Below are 23,544 nucleotides of genomic sequence, written 5' to 3'. Positions count from 1 at the left end.
CGTTTAGGGCTACTGTAGAAACATGCCGGCGCAAAATGGCATCTTAACATGTAAGGGGACCCGTGGTGTATGTAGATAGAAATGGCTCATTCTAAGGTAATAAAAACATAACGGTTCATTATGTAATGTCTTTATACACCACTGAAAATATAGTTATGTATATTATTTTAGATCTTCCTAAAATTTACACATTGCACCTTTAATATTTTTGTGGAAAACATGATTTTTTAATGAATAGAAAGTTCAAGAACAACATTTATTTGAAATATAAATCTTTTGTAACAATGTAAATGGCTTTACTGTCACATTTAATGCATCCTTGGGAAATAGAAAGAAAGAAAGAAAGAAAGAAAGAAAGAAAGAAAGAAAGAAAGAAAGAAAGAAAGAAAGAAAGAAAGAAAGAAAGAAAATCTTACTGACCCCAAACCTTATTTGAATTGTTGTTATTTTGTAGTATAACTGAGATTATTGTGCAACTTATTTGCTTATTAAATATATATAAATTTATGTACTGTATGCAGGGTAGATCTGATCCACCGAAGGATGGTAGTGGAAGAAAGTGGTCGCACACCTTCAGAGGCCAGTTCAGACGGAGCCCTGCGCAGAATAGTGCATCTTTACACAACCTCAGATGACTACTGCCTGGGCTTCAACATCCGTGGAGGCAAAGAGTTTGGCCTGGGCATCTATGTCTCAAAGTAAGACGTAATGACCAGGCGTTTGGAGGATAAATGTCCATGTCTGAAAACTGTTGCCTAGATGTTATGGCTAATTGTTTAACTTTATTCATGTGATGATTTGTTTGCTTTTGTGATGAGGCTGGACCCTGGTGGCCTGGCAGAGCAAAATGGAATTAAAATGGGGGATCAGATTCTGGCAGCCAATGGAGTGAGTTTTGAGGACATCACACACAGCAATGCAGTAGAAGTGCTAAAGAGTCACACCCATGTGATGCTGACCATCAAGGTGAGAATCTGTCTATATATATATATATATATATATATATATATATATATATATATATATATGTCTGTGGGTGTGCTACTGTTCAAAAAGTTTTTTTTTTTTTATTAATTCTTTAATTGAGAATGCTTTGTATTGAGCAAAAGAAACGTTTACAACATTGTTACAACATATATTTATTTCTAATAAATGTTGTTCTTTTGAACTTTCTATTAATCCAGTAATCCTGAACATTCTACAACATATTAAGCAGCACAACTGTTTTCAACATTGATAATAATAATAAATGTTTTTGAGCAGCAAATCAGCATATTAGAATGATTTCTGAAGGATGACACTGAAGACTGGAGTAATGATGCTGAAAATTCAGCTTGGTCTAAATTACATTTTAAAATATGTTAAAATAGAAAACCATTATTTTAAATTGTAATAATATTTCAGAATATTACTGTATTTACTGTAGTTTCCATCATATAAATCCAGTGTGCAAAAGAGACCTATTTTAAATACATTTAAATATCTTACTGACCCCATAATTTTGTTGTATAGATAGATAGATAGATATTAACAAAATATTTCAGAATAAAATGGAGAAATAATGTAATGTCATAGTTCAGTGATGCAGCATCTTCTGATGTTCTATCTGTGGAAAACTTATAAAACATGTTAGTTTATCAAGACAAATGATTTCCAAAGTGCTGTGGCATATTAATTGCCACCACAGCATGTTAAGCAACACAGCCTCTTATTGCGTCTAGGAGTGAGAAAGCATAGCAAAGCAGACAGCTGGCATTTAGCCGTCACATTCCTGGTTGCTCGCTTTACTCAGGCAGAGCTCAGGTTCCACCTGTGAAAAACAGCCAGCGGGTGTGCATTATTCACCAGGCCTTAGGGATCAAGTTATAATCAGCAGAAAGCCTCGTTTTATGGCCTTTTCTCATTGCCCCCATGGCAAGGCCCTATCAAACCTGCAGCGGCGCTATAAGTACATAGGGCTGCTAAATGCCTGCTTTGTTAGCTATTGATGCCACTTCGTGGTGGTAAGTTTGAGCTCTGCTGGTGATAAATGAAGTGACAATGTGAGAAAATGTCAGACAAGGATCAGCACAAAAGAAGAAAAGGAACTCTGTTGCAGTCTGTTTGAATCCAGCTCCTGTATGATATCTGTCCTCACAGTGACTTATTTTCCTACAAGGCATATAAAGCTGCCACCTACCATCATCTTAATGGTGTTCAAGTTTGTTTATGTTTATAGAGGAACAAACTTACTGTGACCTCATGAGAGTCCATAGTGAGGTCAGCATACACCTTGGGCATTAAAATCATATCCTCCTGACTTGTCTAGTGGAAAATGCAGTTTTTTAGTCATTTTAGGCTGTTTAGACTAGATTTGCATAATGAACTATATCCAACACAGGACATTTGAACTTGTATACAATGTAATTAAGGCTGTATATCCTTTTCTGACTGTGATTACGTCTTGTGTAATATCCTGTCCTAGGAGGCTGGCCGATATCCTGCTTACAAGGAGATGGTGGCGGAGTACAGTTGGCTTAATAAATGTATGTAAACATTACCTGCAAACCTCACTATTTAATATTTAATTTGTTAATTACTGTAAATATATTAAAGGATATGTTGCGTGCTTTGTGTGACCCACTCATTTGCACTTGTATCTTGTGTTAGAAACCCATTTTTCATAATTAAATTGATGGTGTGCACCGGGACGGTCCATCTCCAGATTAAAGCTGAACACCAACCGACCACATGCCAAGCCAGATTTTTCACTGCCCTCTGATTCTCTGTTTTCCATTTAATATGGATGGCGGTGTATGAAAATAGCTACGGATTAGACCATAATGTTCATATTCGGATAAGTCGTCTGGGATTGTGCATGTTTGTAGCATCAGGGTGATTCAGGGGTATTTAGGTTGCAGGACAGAAGCTCATGTAATTCTGCTCCATATTTAACACTACTGACATTAATATGTTCATTCAGATGCAAAAGTGCATCAGGGCTTTGATTAATATTTATTAGGCTTCATGTCTGTTGCTTTATTTGTTATGCTTTTATTTTATTTTATTTATTTTATTTTATTTTTGGGAGTATCAGTGGCAGTTCTGGCTCATTTGGTGCCTTTCACTGTAAAAAGTGATTGCAATTGTTACCTTAAATATCTATTTCTACCTGATTTAACACAAAACATAATTTGTTTTGTTGGTATAAATCAATGTATTTAGATGGATTCAGTGATTAAATCATTAATGAGTGCTTGAATGAGTGCAGTTCACATATGTTACCAGTTGTTTTCAGTGTAGGGCGAGATTAACCTTGACCTAAAGAAAATAAGACTTTTTTGGGCATGACTGGTGCTGTACTGTATATCTAAATTCTCAAGTGTTATGAAGTGGACCACAGACCTCCAGTCTCTAAAAACATTACATGAAAGTGTCTCTTTTTTCCTCTCAGTGGCTAATGGAGGTCAGCCCTCTTCATCCCAGGGTTCAGACTCCTACTCCTCCACTTCCTCTCTCTCTTCCGGAACGCCGGTTAGCTCTCTCAGCGGCCTCTCGCAGGTCATGTTCCCTCCTGCATTCGGCTCAGAGATGGTGGATGTCTGTATCTCCACCGAGGACCGCTCACGCCGGCCCAGCTCTGAACGGATAGAGACCGCCATCCAGACCGACCCACAGGAGCTTGACACCACATCGAAAGCCAGTAGGGTCATAACCACAGAAACCAGCCGAACAGTTGGCGAAACTGTCCTGTTGAAAGACACCGCGATCCGGAGCGCAACCAGCCACTCTCGGACAAGGACCTTCTCTGCTGGGGATAAAGAGACTCTGGAATCCCCTAAAACGGCAGTCCTGATGGCTCTCAGCAAGCCTCGGAAACCCATTCGCCGATCCCAGAGTCACATCACTGTGTCAGGTATAGTAAGGCTGCTTTGAAGTGATAAAAAATGAGTCAAAAGGCTGTGAATCAAAATGAGGTGAGCTACACAAGGCCGTCCTCTCTCTGTGTTACTGATGTAACTCATATCTCAGTTGTAGAGCCCAGGCCCAAGGTCACAACCAGATCAGTGATGAGGATCTTGGGTTATTTGATACACACACCATGCTGTGGAAGCTCTGCTCAGAATAGAAAATGCATTGTCGAAAACCAGCAATTGACCTTTAGAGCCACACTCCTACGTCTGTTTGTCAAATATATAGCAGTGTGCTGCCATTGTATCTGCATTTAAATGAACTTGGTGGAATGCATAATGCATCAGCATTACTGCATGGGATCTCCCAGTGAAAGATTAACGGTTCAGACTGGAGAATCTGATGCCATGAGAAATGTATGCTCAAAATCCACACAGCAAAGTGTATATCATCCTGTTTTATTTGCCAGGCTTAATACCTCACACTGAGATAAATGACTAGAGGGTTTGTGGCCTTTAATAAATACGTTCAATCACAACTTAGCATAACAGGCTCTTCTTGGGATACGTCCAGGTCGTATTTTACCCCAAATCAAAAATAGAAAAATAAGAACTAAAGCCTATTTTAGCACCATTAACTTTTCTTGTGTGACTTTATGCACATTTCTACAAACCTGGTTTAACCCAGTAACACGTTAAAAAAAAAAAAAAACGTGGCCACAGTTTAACAATTTGTTCCCATGACTTATTAAAGTGAAACTCTATCCAAAAATGAAAATTATCTAATCATTTACTCACCCTTATACCGTCCCAGATGTTCTCTCTTTAGGTGAATAATCCATCTTTGAGTCCATATAATGCAAGTGTATGGGACCTCCAAAGTTGACTCTTCAAAAACCACACAAAGTGAATATGATGTTAATCCATACAACCCCAGTTGATGTCTTTCAAAGTGAAACAATAGATCTGTGAGAAAAATACTAATATTTTAAACTTTTTAAATTATGAACCATCACTTCCGGCCAACTGAACGAATTCTTATATTTTGAGCTCTGTACATTTCCCCCAATGTTCATTAAAGTTTCCAGAATAAAAATGTAACAAATTAATATAAACTTTATTTCGATAGTCCACTTTAAACATTCTACTAACTATAAATAACTTTGCTACTACGTGTCAACTCCTAGTCGTTAAAGTATTAGTAGACTGTCTGCTTAATATCTGCTAACACTTTATTTTGATGGTCCTCCAACAGACATTCTACTGTAACTTTGCAAGTATATGTTAACTTATTCTACTAATCCTAACCCTAACAACCTACTGATATTTTAATGAGAGTTGAAGAGTAAGATGACATGTAATTGCAAAGTTACTTCTAGTTGGTAGAATATCTAAAGTAGACTATTGATATAAAGTGTAACCAGAAAAAAATCTTTATTACTACCTTGATGTATAAATACTAGACAATTGAAACAAGTCACATGGCAGCAATAAGAAATGGCCTTAAAATATACAATTCTTTATGCAAAATATATATTTTTCTAATGAAAAATGAATCAATATTTCAAATATTTTATGAAAAATGACACCAATTTGTACTTGACAGGCTTTGTGAGTATTCAGCAGGTGTTTTTCAACTTAAACATTTCTAGTGCTCTTGCCCTGGAGTGACCTGGGGTTAAATGCCCTGCTCGAGGGCACAGTAGCAATGAAGCAAGATTGTGATCTCATTAACTCTCCGGTTTCTGCATGGGCCACCATTGTTCAGGACTGAACTTGCAACCTTTGCCACCTATAATTCATGTTTTTTTATCACTTTGGTGCTTACCTTGTAATATTTATCTATTCAATATAGCTAAAATTGCTAATTGCTAAACATTTCTTACATGTTTCTGTTTGAATGTTAATCAGAGGACAAGCAGAAGAAAAGTAAACATCAGAAGAACAAGGTAGACAAAGAGGGAAGCACCCTGCAGCGCTCCAAAACCTTTGTCAGCCTGCTCTTTAAAAGTGGACGCAGGAGGGAAAGGTCATCTTCCAGAGACAGGAAGGACACCGGGACTGGGGATGGACACAGAGGAAGATCCAAATCCCCAAAACATTTAGATAACGAACCGGGTGAGTCCATAGCTGAGGAATAGCTGAGACCAAAGGCAGAGACGGATATTTGCATTTGAAATGCCAGAAAGCAGTATAATGAGTTTTTAAAGAGGCTAAATCAGAGAGCTGCTTTACTGTACATGGATCTGCAGTAATTCCCTTGGAGTGGCCTTGAGTCTAACCCCTGTGGTTTTCCTCAGCTAATGATTGTTGTCTTCTATACAGTGCCTACTGCAGCAACACACAGAGACAGACTTAGAAACTCACTGAAAACTCAAAGCTAATCGCAGCTTGTCAGACAGTCAGATTTGCCAATTCAAAGCGCATATTAACAAAGCATAGTGGTCTTTTTGTAATGCTGTAACCAGGGCTTGACATTAACACCCACCAACCCGCCAAATGCGGGTGGAATTCACGTGGTGTGTAACGCAGTCACTCCTACTAGCCACTTTGGTGGGTTAAATTTTATATATAATATACAATTTTCAATTATAGTCTAATAAAAAGGTATATGAAATAATAAACAATATAGTGTTGTCAAAAATATTGATTTTTCGATCACCGAAATGTCTGAAATGCTTCCAATACTCATTTTCCGCAGAATATATACACAATACCAGCTGCTCTTTCTCGCTCTCTTATATCTCTTATATCAGTGACACACAGGCCCACCTTCCCTCACTCACTTGTTTCATTTGCTCCAGATTGTTGTTGTTACAGGACTTGAATTTCAGTGTGGGATTGCATGTATTGTGCATAATTTTACTAATTTCTGCAGATTTTGTTCTCACACCCAAAGTACACGCACATAATGCCACCTCTCGCTACTAAATTGAATTCTTTTGCATTGCTTATTGCGCTTAAACAGTCAAATACACACAAAATAATGTCAAAATGCAGGTCTTGGCAAGTATTCACATAAACACAGTCAGTTATGTTTTAAGTGAACGTAAACAGTTGAGAAAGAAAACGCATGTGTAACAGTATAATGGATCCATGCATCCGGTCTTAAAGTGACAGCAGCCTATATACCTGCTGCCAAATTATGAGATAATATTAAAGTGCCATTGAATTGAAAATTTTATTTACCTCGGCATAGTTGAATAACAAGAGTTCAGTACATGGAAATGACATAGAGTGAGTCTCAAACTCCATTGTTTCCTCCTTCTTATATAAATCTCATTTGTTTAAAAGACCTCCGAAGAACAGGCGAATCTCAACATAACACCGACTGTTACGCAACAGTCGGGGTGTACGCCCCCAATATTTGCATATGCCAGCCCATGATCGAGGCATTACACAAGGGCAGCCAGTATTAACGTCTGGATCTGTGCACAGCTGAATCACCAGACTAGGTAAGCAAGTAAGGGCAACAGCGAAAAATAGCAGATGGAGCAATAATAACTGACATGATCCATGATAACATGATATTTTTAGTGATATTTGTAAATTGTCTTTCTAAATGTTTCGTTTGCATGTTTCTAATGTACTGTTAAATGTGGTTAAAGTTACCATCGTTTATTACTGTATTCACGGAGACAAGAGCCGTCGCTATTTTCATTTTTAAACACTTGCAGTCTGTATAATTCATAAACACAACTTCATTCTTTATAAATCTCTCCAACAGTGTGTAATGTTAGCTTTAGCCACGGAGCACTATCAAACTCATTCAGAATCAAATGTAAACATCCAAATAAATACCATACTTACGCAATTAGACATGTTGCATGACGAACACTTTGTAAAGATCCATTTTGAGGGTTATATTAGCTGTGTGAACTTTGTTTATGCACTGTTTAAGGCAAGCGCGAGCTCTGTGGGCGGGGAGCGTGAGAATTTAAAGGGGCCGCAGCCTAAATCGGCTCATATTTAATGATGCCCCAAAATAGGCAGTTAAAAAAATTAATTTAAAAAAATCTATGGGGTATTTTGAGCTGAAACTTCACAGACACATTCAGGAGACACCTTAGACTTATATTACATCTTTTAAAAAGACGTTCTACGGCACCTTTAAAGATATCTATATGGCAGTTTTTTTTCCCTTATGGTATTGATGTCAAAATTGTGGCCAGTGAAAATGCTGAGTGGTTTTGGAAAACCACTAGCCACAGTGGCGGGTGAGCAAAAAATAATGTCAATAATGTTAATGTCAAGCCCTGGTTGTAACACTACAATATAGTGGACATATTTGCAGTTAGTTACATAAAATGGATATTTTAACTACTATTACGTTTACGAATGCAGCTAATAAGATCAGATAGAATTATTATTTTTTATTATGCAAACAAGACCTTTAATTGCGGACAGAGCTTGTAGATTGACTCTAGCACTTCTGTCCTCAGGTAAAGAGCGAGGTCGACCCATAATTAACCTGCTGAGTTCTCCCAGAGAGACTCGTGCTGGTATGAGGGAGCACAGCGCCGTCCCCAGCCCGGAGACCATGGCCATGTTGGAGGACATGGCTCGTAAGCTGCTCAGTGAGGATGAGGTGGCTGCTGTCATGAGACACTGTAAAAGGGTGAGTCAGCTAAAAGTCTGCTGAGGTGGAATTTATGTCTCATTTATGACTTTATACAGATACTTTATCCATATTCCAAATGTATCTGGCTGCCGGTCATGCTTATAAAATATGAATTTGCCTTGCCATTTAGTATTGAGATCAAGTGGTCCAGATCATCCAAGCTCTACTATTAACAGTTTCACACTTTGACACAACACAAAGATCAATTCAGGAGTTATCTTCTTGAAATACCAGCAGACATTAGTTGAGGTTCAAACCTGCTGTGTAGTACTTTATTGACAGCCTTAAATTGCAAGAATGCTTCATGCTTTAGACAAATTTGGTGAGATTTAAACTGTCTGAACCCAGTGCTTGCGATTAGTACACATTATCTGGACTAAATCGCTGACTCCAAAAGTTCACAATGTAACTAGGGCATCTCTTCTACCTGTTCTTTAGTTTCTGGTTGAGCGTGTGGTTGAGGATCTGGTGCGCCCCCTGCTGGCCATCTTGGACAAGCCTGAGAAGCTTCTGCTGCTGAGGGAGATCAGGTGAGGAGTATTACAATGCCAGCCTACTTCACTCATATAACTGCTGCATGTGTTTACACCATTCATGCTGTCACTTACTTTGTGTGCAATGTTTGCATCCAACATCTAACTTTCTTTTATGTAGAATGATCATCCCTCCCACAGATCTGGGCCGTTTTGACAGTATGGTTTTGCCCTTTGAGCTTGAAGCATATGACATACTAAAAAGCCGCTCCGGTAAACCTGAAACTTTAGCTTTTTAAATTTTAGCTGCCACGTTTATATATTCAATCTGAATCCAGTGTGGTGAATGTAAACTGTTAATGCTTTTTCAGTGAGGTCTCCTGTCCTGCGTTCTCCTCGTCATGGTGGAACACCCCGTCGTCATCTAATAACGCCCATCCCAGGTAACATCCCTGCTTGTTTGAACTAGAATTTCCCATTCTTTCTTCTCTCTCTTGTTTCCAGTGTTTTCAGTGCTGAGTCATGTCCTTACATTGATCCTAATAGGAAATTATATAACCAGAAGACACAAACTCTCCTCTGTACCAGCCCTTTTCATATCCTGAAATGAATGTCTGACCATATACTTAAACACATATACACATTACAAATTTCCTGTTGCTGATATTTAATCCACACCCACAAACACACACAGTCCCTCTCAGCCCTTGTTACTGTATCCTAGGCTACCATCACTTTTTGATAATGAGTCTGTGAAGTTTTGATCATTGTAAGCTGCCATTTGGGACACAAATGCATCATTTGTGACATCAACATGCACCAGTGCCAAAAGAAGATAATCTGTCCCTTATTGTCAAATAGCCTGCCTGTTTCTTTTTGCTGCTGCTGACACTGCATGACCTCCTGACCTCTAACCTAAGAGTGCACAGTACCGGCTAAGATTGTGCACAGTGTCGGGCTGCTTGTGCCTCTGACTTTTGAATGAAAGTCATTTCTGAAATGCAAGAAAGGCTCCTTGCATTGTTTAACCTTCAAGCGTCCACCCACGCAGGTCTGAGGCTTAATGCAGCCCCTTTGTATGTCCACAGAGGAGTAATTCAAAACTCACTGCGCTAGAGGCCCCTGAAACGCCACACCGCTGATTACTCAATGGATATGAATGTGTGATTGTCGCTCACATTTCTGGATGAAAGGGAAAGTGTGTGTGTGAGGTTTTGTAACATCTGCACTGATTTAAGGAGATGTAAATGAATTTGAATGCTGTTGAACCAGTACATATGTTTGTGGGAGGAGGAGCTTGTGTGTGAATGTGATTAATTCTTTGATTTTGAATTCTCTTGTATTTATATATCTATAAATTTGCTGGTAACACTTTATTTTAGGGTTCAATTCTCACTTTTAACTAGTTGCTTATTAACTTGCATATTACTAGGATATTAGCTGTTTATTAGTATGTTTAAAGCACATATTATTACTCTGCACGACCTTATTCTACATCCCTTAATCCTACCCGATACCTACACTTAAATACTACAAAAACTACCTTACTAACTATTAATAAGCAGTAAATTAGGAGTTTATTGAGGCAAAAGTTGTAGTTAATAGTGAATATGTTCCCCATTCTAAAGTGTTACCAATTTGCCTTTGTCTGTGATGAAGGGCTGCGTATCGGTTCCATTTTAGAACCGGTTCCAAATTTCCAAGAACCGGGGATTCAATAAGACAGGTGCATTTCGATTCCATTTAACGATTCCTGTGTTTACATTTTAATGTGATTTTAATATTTCAAGCAAAAAAAGATGCGAAAGAGAACACAATTCGGCACTAGCACGGTCTTTCATATCTTCTTGAGCTTGAACGGACACAAAATTATGTCAAAATATCCTCATAAACAGTCGGTTTTGTCTTAAGTGAACATGAACAGCTGAGGAAAAAATGCATGTGTATCAGTATATTGAATCCATGCATTCGGTCTTAAAGTGACAGCAGCCTAATAAAACTGTTGCAGTCTGTCATTAAAGGGTTAGAAATTTCTGTCATTAATTACTCACCCTCATGTCATCCTAAACCCGTAAGACCTTCATTCATCTTCTGAACACAAATTAAGCTATTACTGAACCACATATAGGCAGCAACGTCATTGCACCTTTCGAGGTCCAGAAAGATATTAAAGACATCTTTTCTTTCCTGTCAGTCTCCTATGCTGTTGACAAAGTAAGCACAGTGCAGCGCTTCCTTGTTTACGTCCAAACGGTGGCTCAGTATTGGCTGATGCTGTTCACGTGAGCAGCACGATGCATGCGTGTGATGCTGATGCAGGAGCCGGTATTCAGCTGCAACAGAATGTTTTGCAAAAATACGGAATACATATGTTTGATATCTAAATATTAGAATTTTTTTGCCTTATTGAATCAAAACTTGGAATCGATAAGAAACAGTATAAATATGCAGAATTGGAATCGTGATCGGAATCACTAAAATTAAAATGATAACCAAATGCCAGCAGCCATATCACCCTGTAGCCCAAGACTGGTTGCCCACTGAAGCTAAGCAGGGCTGAGCCTGGTTAGTACCTGGATGGGAGACCTTCTGGAAAAACTAGGTTGCTGCTGGAAGAGGTGTTAGTGAGGTCAGCAGGGGGTGCTCACCCTGTGGTCTGTGTGGGTCCTAACACCTCGGTATAGTGATGGGGACACTATACTGTCAAAAAGCACGATCCTTCGGATGAGACGTTAAACCGAGGTCCTGACTCTCTGTAATCGTTAAAAATCCCAGGATGTCCTTCGAAAAGTGTAGGGGTGTAACCTCGACATCCTGGCCACATTTGCCCATTGGCCTCTGTCCATCATGGCCTCCTAATCCTCCCCATATACTGATCTCCTCTCCACCAATATGGCTGCTGTCGCATCATCCAGGTGGATGTTGCACATTGGTGGTGGTTGAGGAGATTCCCCCTTCCATATGTAAAGCGCTTTGAGTACCCAGAAAAATGCTATATAAATGTAAGGAATTATTATATAAACCTATTCTGGTGGTACCATGGTACATTGATGATATCAGCTGACAGTACCATGTACCTTAATATCTGTCAGCCCCCAAACATATTAGCATTTTAGCCACATTAAAAATATATAAATGTAATTGTTATATCACAAAATAGATAAAAAGCATGAAATAGATATTTAAAAAATATAAATTCAATTCAATTAATATGTCCAAACAACCAATAAATGGTTTTAATATCCTCTTCTCATAGATTACAGGGGTGGATTCCACCTTCAGCCGGTGCAGGATCTAGAGAGAGAACGGCAGCTCATTGAAGATATGGAACGGCTGCGTTTGGCAGGTTTACCGACTGGACGACTTCCTCCTCCTCGGGCTTTCACACCTCTCTTGGATGTACCGGTGGACACATACATCACAGACTCGCTCCGTAATCGCTCCTTGAGTCCTGCTCGGTCCCCATGGCCACACTCAGAGTCCCCTCACAGCACGGAACACCACGGACGCTCCCCCCAGAGAAGAGACAACGGTTTCCCCCAGACATCACACCATGACTCTTTATCCAGTAGGGGGGATTCTGTCCCAGAGCGAGGGAGATCCCCTTATAGGAATGGACATAGAATGAAAACGGACAAATCTCAGAATGGTAAAGAGGTCAAATATACCGTAATGAGTGCACGTCACCGGAGCAGGACACCATTGACCCAGGTGTTTACTCCCAGCTCAGATCAGGAATGGAAAGAACCAGTGAATGGACACTCAGAAAGCCCACCAGAGCAGGAGTATGAACTAACAACGGTTTCTATCTCTAAGACCAAACAGTCCCTGGGTGAGTTACTTGGAGTCAATGTGTCCTCGCTATATATGGAAATGTTTCTCAAATGACAGACATCTGTCTGACTAAAATAACTAGATTTATATATATATATATATATATATATATATATATATATATATATATATATATATTTTTTTTTTTGTAAGAAAATTTTAATGCAGTTTGCCTATGCAACAGTGCTAGGGTGTTTTGGTGGTTGCCAGGTTGTTATACATTTTTTTTTATCTTGTTGTTATGTGGTTTACATGGTGTTCTGGGTGGTTGCTATGAGGTTTCTTACTGGTCCAAGTTCCCAGACTCAAGTCTCTGTTATATTCTGATCTATAGACATGGCTTGAGTTCCTCCTTCATTGTGAGTCATGACATTTTTATCATTCATCAGGCAAAAATTATAAGTTTAATCACTTAGAAAAGTAATCCCTTCCCAGAAGGCCAATTTGAGATGTCATTTATGTCAGTAACATAAACAGTGCTGGATGAGTTGTGTATAAGATTAATACTTAGGGTTAGGGGTTTGTTCTGATCTCTAATTCTGAGTAATAGTATGACTAAAGCCTATTAATGCAGTATATTTGCAAAAACATGTGATTCATTCTGGACTCACAATGCCCTAGTTTACACTGACAGACAAAGAAAAATTCTTTGTGGAAATAAAGAAGACTTTATAATCACTGATAAATTAGTATTAAAGAAGAGATTATTCTCTCCTCACCAGAAGATGGCAGTGAATTGCCCAATGTAAACAGTAACCTAAAAGTAATACAGTATGCTCCCTTTTAAGAGGTTCTATAATGGATTGCTGGAAATGCAAATGCTAAACTTTATAGCTAAATGCTATAATGGAAAGCTAAACTTTATAATATCCATTTATCTCAATGACAGTTGCTCAGCTGGTGGACATACGTTTAGTTTGAACTGGAATCAGAATCTTTTATGAAACAATCAAAACAATCAGTTTTTTACATTAATCAGAAGTTATTGGTTATAGTATGGCTAGGTGATTTCTACTCTTCTTCGTGCAGGAATAAGCATCTCAGGTGGCATTGAGTCAAAGGTACAGCCAATGGTGAAGATAGAGAAGATCTTTCCAGGAGGAGCAGCCTCTACCAGTGATGTTCTGAAGGTAACTGATCCTCCTCATATAGACTCAGCTGCAGTGTTGTAGTCGAGACCAGCTTATTTGAGTCCGAGACAAGAAAAGGGTTGAGTACGACTTAAGGCCAAGACCAGAAGAGGGTCAAGTTCACATTTTTCCAAGTCCTTTACAAGACCATGACCATGAAAATACAGTCTTGGATTCGGACTCAGGAGCACATGGACTGTGACTTGATTCGGACTCAACCCTCTTCTTGTCACAGGTCTTGACTTGGACTTGAATGAGAGGGTATCGTCTACAACATGGATGCTTAATGTGCAAAAGACGTCAATCTTCAGTCATGTATTGTGTGCTTCGCTTAATGACACATGTCCAAAACTTGATATAACACAGACCCTTATGATACCGTCTGCTTGGTTCTGTGTGGATTCATTTGGAATTTTACCTCAGCAGAAATGTTACATCAGTGACATTTCTGTGCATGTTCGGGTGTTAGTGAGAATGTCTCTCCTTGTCCATTTTGAGTGATAAAAGAATGGTAACAATGATTTTTTATTTTGTTGTTAGTCGTTTAGTATATGCTTTATTAATACATATAGTGTACATTTAATCATAATGTATCACTCATAGCCAGACTTTTGTCTATTAGTTGAAAGTCTGGTCTATACTGCAGCTTTTAATGACTACTTACTGTAGACATGAAGAGATCATGTGACCAACATGTAAAGTGACCAAAAAAAAAAAAAAAAAAAGCTGTTTGAGCAGGTAAATCTTAAATCTGATAAACAAAGAGGAAAATGTTCCCAAGTGGAGGTGCGCTCAAGTGTACACTGTAAAAAAGTCTGTAAAAATCACGATGTACTGTATAAATATGAAATTTCCCGTATTGGTCAGTATCTTGTTTACTTGCAACTAAGTGTCTCAAACTGATTTTTTTCTAAGCCATTGCTGTGAATAATGCATAAGGATATTGCTGGCAGCATTATTATTTGATGAATAGTGTGTTTGACTCCCAATCATTATTAGGAGGGTCTGGTAATGATCAGCGGTTTGCCTCGTAATTCCTTCTGTTGATGATTTCTGTTTTGGTTATGTTAGCAGAGCGCAGAGGCATTTTTATATGCTTAAGTGGTGCAAATCATTCATCTTTGATGAATTACATCAGCCAAGTCAGAAAATGTAATATTTGAGTCAGATACTTTTCTTTTTAAGTTAGCTTTCTCCACATAAGAACACATGCTTTACATCAGCAGCTGGTTTAGTTTGGTTATTTCTAGTTTGGTTCTGGTCTTGCTGGTAGATCAACACATTTTTTTTTTCTTGATGAAGCTGATTGTCTTTTCATATGTCTAAACAATAGAGTACCTCAGGGATGACGCATTTTTGCAGGCAAAACCCGGAAGCGAGTTAGCATTTTAGGGCTTCCGGTTCCATCACTCAACAATATACTCAATGGGTTTTTTTGAATGGGTTTTTTGGGACATTTGGACAGTATTGCTCATGAAAAAGTGGATAAGTATTCATACACAGCGCAGATCATAATCAGCAAGAATGTTTTTAAATAGAGTTGGTTTTTAAATGCAGTTTGAGGACGCTTGGTGGTGACAACGTTGATCCGCGACTATGGTGTGCTGTAGTCCATTTGTAGCCTACTGTTAGCCTTTTATATCTGACGACTTTATTTAGGCTTCAAAATCTATAAATGTTGTGTTAACTTGTAAAGATTATCTTGATAGACAAAACGTGTAAGTGTCATAACCCTTCGTTAAACACAGAGCTTATTTTCTGCGATTTTCCAAAAGTCTATGGGAAAAATTAATAGGCTTTCAACCGAGGGAACCCGTGCACCGCTAACTTCCGGGTTGGCCTACAAAAACACGTCATCCCTGAGGTACTCTATTGGGTTGTGCCCGAAGCCGAATACTATTTGCGATCACATGTACTCTGTGTATATAGAGCGGCAGTACTGACCACACATTTTAGAAGATCAGGGGCCTCATTTATAAAGTGTGCGTACACACAGATTTGATCTTAGAGTGTGCGTTTGCTTAAATCCACACCAATGCTCATATTTATAAAAAAAGGTCTTTGACGTGGAAAAGTGCTTAGCGCCACGTCAGGGTCTGAGCAAACGTACGCACTTTTCCTTGTCAGATTACTGCAGGTTTTTGGAAATCTGAGCTATTCTTGCAGCGCGCCATTCTAAATTAAAGGATTTGGACGATGACTGGTGATCTATTATATAAAAAATGACATTAATTTGGTGTTGTTTACAACGCAGAGAACTGAAACCATTCAGCTGTGCGCAAGTTCAAGATCATTTGCTATTTATAGATTTCACACCTGAAAGAGAGGCGTACGCTCGTTTTCTGTTTGTGCGTTCATTCAATGAATCACACGTACGCACATCTGAGAAATGATCGTGAGATCAAATTTAGGACGGTTTCTGCACAACATTTTATAAATGAGGCCCAAGATATTTGTCATTGACGCTCAGGATCTGTTGTGCACCTCAGTCAAGTGAAATCTGATTTACTGTAATGTAACCAACTACCAAGCCTAACCATGTCCCTTTAAGAGCTAAATGCGTTATTCATTTTCTGTGCCTTTCCGAATTCAGAATTAGCCTTCTGGCACATCCCTACTAAACAACATCCAGGTTGCATTGCATCTGTACAAAGTGAGGCAGAATGAGGGATAAAGGTCAAAGCAGGAGAGGGCACAATACCAGTGGCATCTCTGTGACCTCGCATGCAAGGTTAAAACCCTGGAATCCCATGTGTGTCTATGTATGTGTATTTGTCAAGAGAAGACGTATCCTTGTCGATTACAGCCTATCAGGTGACAGCACTTCCCTGGCCTGCTTTGAGAGGCTTGTGTTGCCACACTCAGGAGATCTGGTGTCAGGCTCAAAACCCTTCAGTTGCCAAGAACATCCACTCATCTCTGGCCTCCACCTGGGCTTGGTGTGAAAGACTAGTGGGTATTTCCATTCATACCAAAGACCGGCTAGTTATTATTCCACTCGATTCACTTGTTGTCACACCCTGAAGCCACGAGAGGCTCTTCTGAGCGACTATCTTCACTGAGCTCTGCAGATTATCAGGCCTGCAGAGGAGAGTGTGGAGCGCCCTGTTGACATACTTCCTGTTCCTGTTGATAACTGCATTATCTGAGCAGCAAGTATGCTCCAGTGGCATGGAGGTCAGGTTTCTATCACACATTGTCTGCAGTCACGTCCCCCTTATCAAACGTTGTTGACACGCGTGGCAGACGGAGGGCATGTGTTGTGTATGTGTTGGGGCTCCACAGAGTCTGCTCATTCAGCTCATGTGTAATTAGTCTTGATTATAGTCTGTTGTCTTCATCTTAACGGTCATTCTTCAGCTTATAAATACAGAGGACAGTTTAATAACAGATTTAACTACATTTCAACATTTTCTGAAGAAAATTGGGATGTTTTGCCTATGCAAAACTTGCCATCATGTGGTAGTTTGACAACTTTCCCAGTATTTGCTAAAGCATGGCTAGGGGGTGGTTACAGTATTTTGCATCAAAATTCAAAATGGCCAACGGGCAATCTGGCCGAATCTAAAGATGGTTAAAGATTGGCTACAATTTTTAAAAGCTATTGCATTACACAAATGATTAGTTATATCATAAATTTGAATGTAACTTTTGATTGATTGATTGAATTTTATTGTCGTTGTCAAAAAACAGCTCTTTTGACCAGCACTGTCTGACCCAAATTTGCGAATTTGGCAAAATCTTAAAATATTTGAAATTCTGTTTCTATTCAGCAGTGGGAGTGCTAAACTCATTGGTTTCTTCTCATCCCTGAGTCATCTTCTTTCTCTCTCTCTCTCTCTCTCTCTCTTCACACACACAGTGAATTACACTGCTATCCACTGATGAATGACTCTGCTTGTCCTCTGTAACCATAGAATGCTTTGGTAATTTGTTTTTAGTCAAAAAGGCAGATGGCATACAGAAAAGACTGATGATGTCCCTGAGGTCTCCTTAATGTAAGTGCTATTTGAAGGGGAATGTCAGCTTAAACAAATCTTAGGCCCCTAAATGGCCATAAAGGGACGAAAACAGACTAAGTATAATGTTTTGAAATACTCTTCATAATGCCTCTTAAGTACTTTTGTTCTGCTTTTGTGTTCACTCACCATAACTGAAATAATCATTGTGTAAAATTGTGTGCTATATTGTAAGCATACTTGTGTAAGTAATTTTAATGTTAGTGTTAATGATGTTATCAACCCATTTTACATCCTTAATGAGTGAAATGTGATATTTTATAACGTTATATATCTGGGCATTACATACTAGAACAAAGCAAGACCAAATGCAATGTTTAAATGGATGTCATTCCAAACCTGTATGACTGTGAATCACAAAGTGTCCATGCATTGGAAGTCAGTGGTCACCAACATTCAGTCTTCTTTCAGTCTTCTTTGTTTCACAGAAGAAAGACAGTCATACAGATTTGGAGTAACATGATTGTGAGTAAATGACAGAATTTACAATTTTGGATGAACTATTCCTTCCAACATGTCCTCCAACCAATACAACAATATAGGTCGTTTTTCACTTCCCTGAAATATGACACATAGGAGCGTTTGCTAAAGTTGCACCCCTATCGACAATAGGACACTTTCATTTTAACCCTTAAATGCATGACTGTTTCGCCAATCATTCTTACATATTCGGGTCTTTATTGACCCGGATCTATATCTAACACAGATGGATCTCTACCTGTCACGATAATATAAAACTCCTCTGATATTAGAGTAACAATTACAGAAGAATAAAATAAATCATATTTTGTTACCTTTTGGAGCTTGAAAGCGCTCAGTTTGAGCAGATATTTTATTTCATCATCACTGTCCTCGTCAGAGCTCATTTCCTAGTAAATTCAGCAAATAATGGGCTAGTTTTATGTTTGAGGTCACGAATATGAGCCCATTCGCGATTTCAAACATATTCTCAAAACTATATAATTTTCAGCATCTTCAAAATCAATATTTCGATCGCTAACATCTTCACCCGATCCATCATTGACAGTTACAGTCATATTTGATTGCGTTCAGTACTTGCTCTGCAGTAAATCGCTGAACCATTTCATGTTTCGCTTATTCTTTCGTTTTTTTTCTGAATGAATAGTCACTTCATCATTGTGTCAGACATTGCCACCTTGTGGAATAAAGGTGAATTGCACTTATTCCGTCATCTAAGATTCAATTATTGCTGTGCAGAAAAAATATACATACACTTATACACACCTCGGGTCGATAGCGACCCTATACAATTTTTACAAAAAATGAATATAAAAACAGGCATTCTTTTATAATTTTATGATTTTTTTTCTTGTTATATTCTTTAGAATGAATTGATTGAGGAATACCAAGAAGGTTGATGTCTAACTTTAAAAAATGAACGAGGAGGAGGGTAGTGAATGACGTCCCGGGTCACTAAAGACCCGAGGTATGCATTTAAGGGTTAATGCATTGTTCCCTTTTATCTGCGTCATGTTTCAGGTTTCGCGTAGCTCTGCATTGCAATAACAATATACAATCATGTGATCATGCGATTGTGGGTTAGATCCATGTGCTCATAAAGAGTATATGCACTATAAATCACTAAGGTTAGGTTTAGGGGTGGGGTGGGTTTAGTCATTAATAAAAAAATGAGTTTTGCTAAATGGAAATAGGAGAAATGGTGTAAAAACTCCACACATTGCATTTAAATGAACATTGGTAACGACAGTCATACGTCATTTCATGACGACAGACGTAACACAACACTGTCATTATTTTTACGCCAGCTAGAGGGCGCCCTTGATTCAAAAATTGAATTTACCTTGGCATAGTTAAATAACAAGAGTTCAGTACATGGAAAAGACATACAGTGAGTCTCAAACACCATTGTTTCCTCCTTCTTATATAAATCTCATTTGTTTAAAAGACCTCAGAAGAACAGGCGAATCTCAACATAACACCGACTGTTATGTAACAGTCGGGGTGTACGCCCCAATATTTGCATAATGCCAGCCCATGATGTTCCCAACATTATAAAAGGCATTAGACAAGGGCAGCCAGTATTAACGTCTGGATCTGTGCACAGCCGAATCATCAGACTAGGTAAGCAAGAACAACAGCGAAAAATGGCAGATGGAGCAATAATAACTGACATAATCCATGATAGCATGATATTTTTACTGATATTTGTAAATTGTCTTTCTAAAAGTTTCGTTAGCATGTTGCTAATGTACTGTTAAATGAGGTTAAAGTTACCATCGTTTCTTACTGTATTCACGGAGACAAGAGCCGTCGCTATTTTCATTTTTTAAACACTTGCAGTCTGTATAATTCATAAACACAACTTCATTCTTTATAAATCTCTCCAACAGCGTAGCATTAGCCGTTAGCCACGGAGGACAGCCTCAAATTCACTCAGAATAAAACTTTAACATCCAAATAAATACTTTACTCACATAATTCGAAGCATGCATGCAGCATGCATGACGAACATCTTGTAAAGATCCATTTGAGGGTTATATTAGCTGTGTGAACTTTGTAAATGCGCTGTAATATAGTCGACAGCTGGTGTGGCAGGGAGCACGCGATTTAAGGGGGCGGCGCCGAGTGTAAATCAGTGCATTGTTAATGATGCCCCAAAATAGGCAGTTAAAAAAATTAATTAAAAAAAATCTATGGGGTATTTTGAGCTGAAACTTCACAGACACATTCAGGAGACACCTTAGACTTATATTACATCTTGTGAAAGAACGTTCTTGGGCACCTTTAAAACATAAATATAGGTCGTAATAAGGTGCTTGAAAAACGACCTATAGGGTTGTGTTTTTTTGGAGGACAGTCTCATTCCTTTATTTATTTTGCGTGCACTATCCCTTTAAGAACTGTTTATTTCAACAGGAACTGTTTTCCGTTTTTATTTTTGTTAGAATGCACAGAGAAATATAATGTCTCTATAAGGGGACAATAGTGTTTGTTCTGACTGATGGAGAGCATGAAAACAGACCCACGAAGGATGGGTGTAGAGAGTTCAGTAAACAGGTGCATCCTGGTAAGAGATCGTGACTGAGGAAATGTGCCTACTTTGAACTAAACGTGCGTTTGTGAGCTCAGCTGCACTTTGTACTTTTTTCCTGGCAGGAAAGACATAATTCCAAAGACACACTCCTGCATCTGTGAGAGTGTTTAACTTTCGGGTTATGCACACCTAGAGAATGGTGTATAAAATTTGGTCCTGCTCACTCTGAGTTGACCGTTCCCCCTAATTTGTAACTTTGTTTATGCTGTTAGTGGTGTCAGTGATAAGAGAATGAGTTTAGAAGAGAGCTAATGGGTATGTCGTGTGTTTTTGACCTGAAAGACCCAAACATCTGTGCTTCTGGTCTGCCAGTGGTTACAATCAGAGAAAAAAGCATCCATTTCTGAAGTATAATAAGCTGATGTCATTCACTGGCAGGGCTTTGACACACACACACACACACACACATATACAGTGTCTGAAGCAGAGCAGATGAGATCATTCACAGGTATTAACGAAGGAGAACAAAGGAAATGAGAGGCATCCTGTGCCTGCAGCATCTGCTTTTTCCTGCCATTCAGACAGCGTTCTGTCTGCACTCTGCCAGGAATACTCAGGGATGTGTCAGAAAAACAGACATCTGCATCAAAGAACTCTTCTAAAAATCTCTCTCTTTTTTTGTTTGTGTAGGCTGGATTCGAGCTGGTGTCAGTAGATGGAGAGTCCCTCCAAGGTGTCACACATCAGCACGCGGTGGACGCCATTCGGAGGGCTTTCAGTAACAAGGCCAAAGACCCCATGGAGTTCATCGTCAAAGTTCCCAAGAACCCAAGAGACTGACTGAAATCAGCCTGATACCAAATGTGTTTGCGCTAAAGGCCCTGATATACTCACGGCAAAGTTCTTTTTCATTCTTCACTAAGTGGGGAAAAAGAATTTAGTAGCGAACATCCTGACACTTTTAGATGAACATATTAAGATGTTAGATGAATAAGCTGTGCGCTTTCCTCACAGTAACAATATAAACACAACAAAAATGACAGCGGTGAGAAAACAGCAGTTGATCATAGCGAAGTGGACATGTTTGCATGAGCTCTGCAATTCGGCACTCCAGTCCAGTCACTTCACGTTCATTTAAAGCACTTTATACAATAGATTGCTTTAAAGCAAGCAGCTTTACAGTATTAAACACGGAAAAGTGTTAATTTCAGTTAGAATTACAACTTCAGTTTCTACTATATAGCCACTCTTCAGTGTGTTCATGTTTGTACTTGATGGACTGTCACTGAACAGAAGAAATGGAGCAGAGAAGATTTCCATGTCAAAGAAGGCGGAGCCACAGAGCCACACCTACCTATTCCGTAATCGCCACGGACCAATGGTAGTTTGAAGGCGTTTACCAGCCAAAGCAAACTTCACTTTGGCAAGCTGTTTCAAACTCCAGAACAAAATCCAAACAAACTTTGTTTTCGGCCTGATTTTCTTTGAAATTGTCACATCAGTTTGTTATTTGATTTTGCTAGAAGTATATTGGGGCCTTGATGCTGCTGGGTATAAACAGAGGGTACATGCTTGATTCGGAAGAGAAATAATGCCATCATGTCCAGTGGGGGTCGAGAGCAGACGCCGAACAAGAATTTAAAGGGTTAGTTCACCCAAAAATGAAAATTCTGTCATTAATTACTCACCCTCATGTCGTTCCACACCCGTAAGACCTTCGCTCATCTTCGGAACACAAATTAAGATATTTTTAATGAAATCAGATGGCTCAGTGAGGCCTGCACTGACAGCAAGATAATTAACACTTTCAAACGCCCAGAAAGCCACTAAAGACGTATTTAAAACAGATCATGTGACTACAGTGGTTCAACCTCAGTGTTATGAAGCGACGAGAATACTTTTTGTGTGCCAAAAAAACAAAATAACGACTTTATTCAACAATATCTAGTGATGGGCGAACACTGCTTCATGAAGCTTCGAAGCTTTACGAATCTTTTGTTTCGAATCAGTGGTTCGGAGCGTGTATCCAAAATCACATGATTTCAGTAAACAAGGCTTCGTTATGTCATAAGTGTTTTGAAATTTCAATGGTTCACCACTGGGGGGCGTGACTTTGGCAGTTTGATACACGCTCCAAACCATTGATTCGAAACAAAAGATTCGTAAAGCTTCAAAGTTTTATGGAGCAGTATTTTGAAATCGCCCATCACTGGATATCATTGAATAAAGTGGATATTTTGTTTTTTTTGCGCACAAAAAGTATTCTTGTTGCTTCATATCATTAAAGTTGAACCACTGTAGTCACATGATCTGTTTTAAATATGTCTTTAGTAGCTTTCTGGGCATCTGAAAGTGTTAATTATCTTGCTGGAAATGGTGGCCTCACTGAGCCATCGGATTTCATCAAAAATATCTTAATTTGTGTTCCGAAGATGAACGAAGTTCTTACGGGTGTAGAACGACATAAGGGTGAGTAATTAGAATTTTCATTTTTGGGTGAACTAACCCTTTAAAAATGGGCTTCCACAGAGTGCTATTGGCCATTCACAGATACTGACCTT

General features: G+C 38.9%; 1 protein-coding gene across 1 annotated transcript in view; it reads left to right on the top strand.

The window, feature by feature from the left end:
* Positions 1–22,706, top strand: part of pdzd7a (PDZ domain containing 7a) — a 28,706-nt gene extending 6,000 nt beyond the window's left edge. The window contains exons 5-16 of the mRNA XM_048204235.1: positions 522–698; positions 819–966; positions 2,465–2,525; positions 3,434–3,895; positions 5,802–6,008; positions 8,333–8,508; positions 8,950–9,041; positions 9,166–9,257; positions 9,356–9,427; positions 12,241–12,816; positions 13,848–13,948; positions 21,674–22,706. Coding sequence (XP_048060192.1) covers positions 522–698; positions 819–966; positions 2,465–2,525; positions 3,434–3,895; positions 5,802–6,008; positions 8,333–8,508; positions 8,950–9,041; positions 9,166–9,257; positions 9,356–9,427; positions 12,241–12,816; positions 13,848–13,948; positions 21,674–21,823 — 2,314 coding nt within the window. The 3' untranslated portion in view covers positions 21,824–22,706. The remainder of the gene's footprint in view (positions 1–521; positions 699–818; positions 967–2,464; positions 2,526–3,433; positions 3,896–5,801; positions 6,009–8,332; positions 8,509–8,949; positions 9,042–9,165; positions 9,258–9,355; positions 9,428–12,240; positions 12,817–13,847; positions 13,949–21,673) is intronic.
* Positions 22,707–23,544: the final 838 nt, after the last annotated feature.

The sequence above is a fragment of the Megalobrama amblycephala genome, linkage group LG10 (genome assembly GCF_018812025.1).
Source record: "Megalobrama amblycephala isolate DHTTF-2021 linkage group LG10, ASM1881202v1, whole genome shotgun sequence".
Taxonomy (NCBI): Eukaryota; Metazoa; Chordata; class Actinopteri; order Cypriniformes; family Xenocyprididae; genus Megalobrama; species Megalobrama amblycephala.
Note: the sequence above shows the minus strand (reverse complement) of the source record. Positions and strands in the feature narration are given on the sequence as shown.